This window comes from Osmia lignaria, unplaced genomic scaffold (assembly GCF_051020975.1).
Source record: "Osmia lignaria lignaria isolate PbOS001 unplaced genomic scaffold, iyOsmLign1 scaffold0011, whole genome shotgun sequence".
Lineage (NCBI taxonomy): Eukaryota > Metazoa > Arthropoda > Insecta > Hymenoptera > Megachilidae > Osmia > Osmia lignaria.
The window spans coordinates 13801971-13806569 of NW_027478165.1; the positions used below are offsets into that span (position 1 = coordinate 13801971).

The 4599-nt window shown below is 47.2% G+C and overlaps 1 protein-coding gene across 1 annotated transcript; it reads right to left on the reverse strand.

Moving 5' to 3' along the window:
• Nucleotides 1-289: 289 nt before the first annotated feature.
• Nucleotides 290-4275, reverse strand: LOC143306442 (uncharacterized). The gene is made up of 2 exons (XM_076693053.1): nucleotides 491-4275; nucleotides 290-410 (listed from the first exon to the last, which is right to left on the reverse strand). Exons 1-2 carry the CDS (start codon nucleotides 4273-4275, stop codon nucleotides 290-292), a joined length of 3906 nt encoding a protein of 1301 aa, XP_076549168.1.
• Between the last annotated feature and the right edge of the window lie 324 nt (nucleotides 4276-4599).

The following is a 4599-nucleotide window of genomic DNA, read 5'->3' on the forward strand; positions in this document are numbered from 1 at the left end:
CGTGCATGTGACGCATTTGTATAAAACTTGGCGAACAGTAGGACGCGCTCGAATGAGCCAGAACTCTTGCCTCAATTTCGACAACGTTAATTGAGGGCCTGCGTGTAATAATTTCCTATGCAGATGGTCTATCAAGAGGGACACCAAAGGATGAGATGCAAGGACGATAGGATGTTTCATTTCTTCTGTTATCGCCGCGTGACGAAGCCGCCCGCCCACACGAATCAGACCTTCCGAATCGAGATATGGGTTTAGCGAAATTAATTGACTCTGTCGCGAGAGAGGAAGGTTATTCTGCAAGCACTGCACCTCCACCGGATGGACCATTCGCTGGATATATTTTAACCAGAAAGTTCGTGCTCGGTGCATTTCGATTGGAAGCAACGCATTTGGAGTACAACGAGTCTCCCCTGAAACTTCTTCAGTTGAAAGAGATGATCTATAAGGTTTGCGACGCGAATTAATTTGATAAATGAAACGCAAAATGTACGCGGTCACGCGGATGAGTTTGGTCCAACTAGAAAATCGCGTGGCTAAGTCCCATGGTTCAGGCGAAGAAATTGCATGAAGAGTTACAGCCCTACGTTCCTCCAAGAGACTTGTTGTTTCGAGCGGCGAAATGTCGCCAGGCCACGATGCTGATTGCGATTTAAGCCACGGCGGGCCGGACCACCATAATGAGTGGTTTATAAGCAACGGGACGCTCATTCCCCGAGAAGCGCAATCAGCTGGGTTGTCCTCTGACTGGACGTGATGCCATTGACATTTTGGCATAAGCTCGTGAATTTCCGATACGCGGTTCGCGATAAATGTTTTCCATCTGGAGGCAGGTTGATGAACCCACGCGAGAGTAATAGTGGAATCCGTCCACCCATGCAATTCGCACTGGATATTGCCGAAAGATGTTCGTATGAACGCCATCAGTCGAGCGAGAAGCAAAGCTCCACATAATTCAAGTCGCGGAATAGTTAGCGATTTAAGCGGAGCTACTTTAGATTTTGCTGCGAGCAGCGAAACGACGACATCGCCATTGTTAGTGGGAACGCGAGAATAAACTACTGCCGCATAGGCGTGTTGAGAAGCATCCGCGAAACCGTGCAGCTCTATTTTCGGGATCCGCGTTTCGTGTGCTATCCAACGAGGGAGATTCATGAAACGAAGAAGAGGAAGCTCGGTGTAATAAGTTTTCCACGTGTGCTGAAGCTCGGTTGGAATGGGATCGTCCCATTCACACTTCTGCAACCATAATTGCTGCATCAAAATTTTAGCGACAATGACGATGGGAGCCGCCCATCCGAGCGGATCATACAATTTCGCGATGGTCGAGATAATTTCCCTTTTCGTTGTCGGAAGAGAAGTGTTTATGGTGATATTGAAACGGAACGCGTCTGCTTCTGGATTCCAATTGATACCGAGGACTTTTAAATTTTCATCGGGCAGCAGTGGTTTACTTGTAGCGTGACCGTGATCGGAAGGATCAATATCTGCAATTAATTCAGGACAATTACTAGCCCATTTTCGCAAAGTGAAGCCGCCCCTTTGTAACAGAGATATCACGTGGTCGCGAGTTTGACGCGCTAGTTGTGGATTGTCTGCACCGAACGCGCAGTCATCAACGTAAATTTGATCCCGAAAAACTGCCAACGCAAGAGGATACTTCGCTCCTTCGTCTTTTGCAAGCTTTTGCAGAACGCGTAACGCGAGATAAGGCGCGGGCCCAGTACCATATGTAACGGTCAAGAGCTGAAAATGGCGCAGTGGATCCGACGGTGAAGATCGCCACAGAATCCGTTGATAATCAACGTCCTTGGAATTAACAAGGATTTGACGGTACATCTTTGCTATGTCTGCTATGAAGACGTATTGATAAAGACGCCATCGAAGCATCACGGCGGGTAAGTCGATTTGTAATTTCGGACCGATTAATAAGTGATCGTTCAAAGATTTACCGTTTGCCGTTTTCGCAGACGCATTGAAAACAACTCGAAGACGCGTAGTTGTGCTATGTTCACGAATGACCGCGTGATACGGGATGTACACGGTTTGAGCGGATGAAACCGACGAAGAATCTGTGACTTCCACCATATGACCCAGTGCCTCATATTCGTGCAAGAACTTCGAAAATTCAGTGAGGTGTTCCGCGTTTCGTCGGAGACGATTTTCCTGCCGCAGAAACATAGTGATCGCTACGGACAGTGAAGGCCCTATATCAATGGGAGGTCCTTCGACAAACGGAAGTCGCACTATATATTGCCCATTAGGAGCTCGAGTATGCGAGCGCTGAAAATGCTCTTCGCATTGCTGTTCGGAAGGAGAGAGACGCGTGACGGACGGCAGCTCTTCGATCTCCCAGAATCGTCGAAGTTCAATGTCTAAGTTCGACGAAACGTTACAGTGAAAGTTCGCAGTGGAAGCGGAAGAAATGGATGATGACGATGGAACGGGACCGGACAGAATCCATCCCAATGTGGTATTTTGGGCAGTAGGTTCTTTAGTCGTACCCTTTCGTAAACCATCCAATAGGAATAAGCCGTACTGATCAGCGCCAATAATCATTTCAATAGGATCCGAGCTAAAAGGATTTTCATCAGCTAAATCAAGATCGCGAATGTGAGAGAGCTTGACGTCAGCTGTGACGCGGTTTGGTGTATAGCTCGACAAAGAGCGTAGAACATAAGCGGTCATGGAGTATACGGACTCAGTCTTACATGAAGCGATAGTGAATGTTGCCAATGAACGACAAGAGATGGCAGTGTTACCGATGCCGGTAATACAGGCTGAGACGCGCGAACGCGGAATTCGTAATCGTTGCGTCAGATTCTCTGAAATTATAGAAACGACTGAACCCTGATCGAGAAGCACGCGAATCTTCTCTGAACGACCCGATGGCGATCGCAGTTCGATTCGTGCAGTTGCAAGCAGGACTTGTTGCGTAGCCGTAATTCGCGGTACAGAACAAGACGTGAAGGTCGTCGTTGCAGGATCATCGGCATTACTGGACGATGACGCACCGTTTTGTGACGAAGTCGTCTCGTTTGTTGACGCCGTCGACTCGTCAAAGTGCAACAAGGTATGATGACGTTTCTTACAAATGGTACAACCATGCAAGCTCGTGCATTTCCGTGTAGCGTGGTTCGGGCTTAAACAATTTACGCATCGGTTTGCCTTTTTTACGAATTCGAAACGTTGTATTGCGGATTTGGTTTTAAACGACGAGCATTGTCCGAGCGTATGATTTGATTTACATAATTCGCACGTACCTTTCGCAATAGCGGCTCCGTGTAATGACGCGGCGCGTGAACGATTCGATTTCGTTGTTGACATTTCGGCGTTTCGAGCAGTCGATCCTGACGTGGATGATCCGATAGATTGCAAAGCGCGTATTCGCGATTGTAAAAAGGTATCAAGCACGCTGAATTTCGGACATTGAGTATCATTGCCCAGTTGCAACTCCCAAGCCTTTCGCGATGCCGAATCTAATTTTTTTGTTACAAAGAACACGAGCAGATCGTCCCACGTGTCGACGGGACGTTTGAGATTTTTTAAAGCGTTAACTGCCATATTAGCTTTGTCGCGAAGGTGTCGAAGTTGCTCGGCTGACTCGGAACGAACTTGTGGTAGGTCGTACAAAGTATTTACATGTGTTGTAACTAATAGTCGCGTGTTTTCGTAGCGCCCGACCAAACGATCCCACACGAGTTGAAATCCCGCCTCGGTTATCGCAATGTTCGTAACAAGATCCGCCGCTTCTCCTTGTAGACATGATAACAAATATTGAAATCTAGAAACGTTTGACAGACCTTGGCGTGCGATGATCATGGCTGAGAAACGATCTCGGAAGCTCTCCCACTCACTGATGGATCCGGAGAATTGCGGCAGATGAAGAGGAGGCAACCGATCCACAACGTTGCTGGATTGATGGACAGCTTCATCCGCTGGACGAGTCGTTGAAGTACCGGAAGAGCCAGCAGCCTCCAACTTGGAAAGAATTTCCGCCATGAAGTCTGACGTGTCCAGATAGATCTCGTGCAAAACCATGAAGCGCTCCTTCGTGAAATAATCCAAGCTGGCGCGCTCAGCATCCGTTGCGGCAGCGCTAATTTCTTTATGTAAAGTTTTGCACTCGGCAAAGGATTCACTAAGCCGTTCCAGTCGATTTCGAACGACGGCAACCGTCCACTTGTTTTTGCCCATCTTTTTGAAATTGTCGAGGGTACGCTCGACAACACGAGCGGCTTCGGTTTGTTGATGTAGCAGCGTTTTAAGGTCACCCATGATGAGCGTTCACGGGTTTTTGTCCTTTGACTTTGAATGTTCAACGGCTTAGTCACCGATATTTAACACCGAATTGTCTTTATTTTATCACGAATTTTCTTCTTTTTCTCCACAATTCACTGCAATCCGGCTCGAAGGACCAATGTTTGAGCGTAACGCTATTTTAAATTTCGCCGGAACTATCCTGACAAGGATATGCAGGAAGATTGTTGAAAAGGTAGTTTAATAAAGAATCAAAATTCGTCACTCAATGATAACAGAACTCACTTTTATTAACTCCGCTTCCGCGATTGAAGTTTCGATAAACGTTTAACTTCCCGGCGA

Coding starts and splice junctions, on each gene's coding strand:
- LOC143306442 (XM_076693053.1), bottom strand. CDS start 4,275: ATGGGTGACCTTAAAACGCTGCTACATCAACAAACCGAAGCCGCTCGT. Junction 411..490: donor AAACTCATCCGCGTGACCGC/GTACATTTTGCG, acceptor AAGAAGTTTCAG/GGGAGACTCGTTGTACTCCA.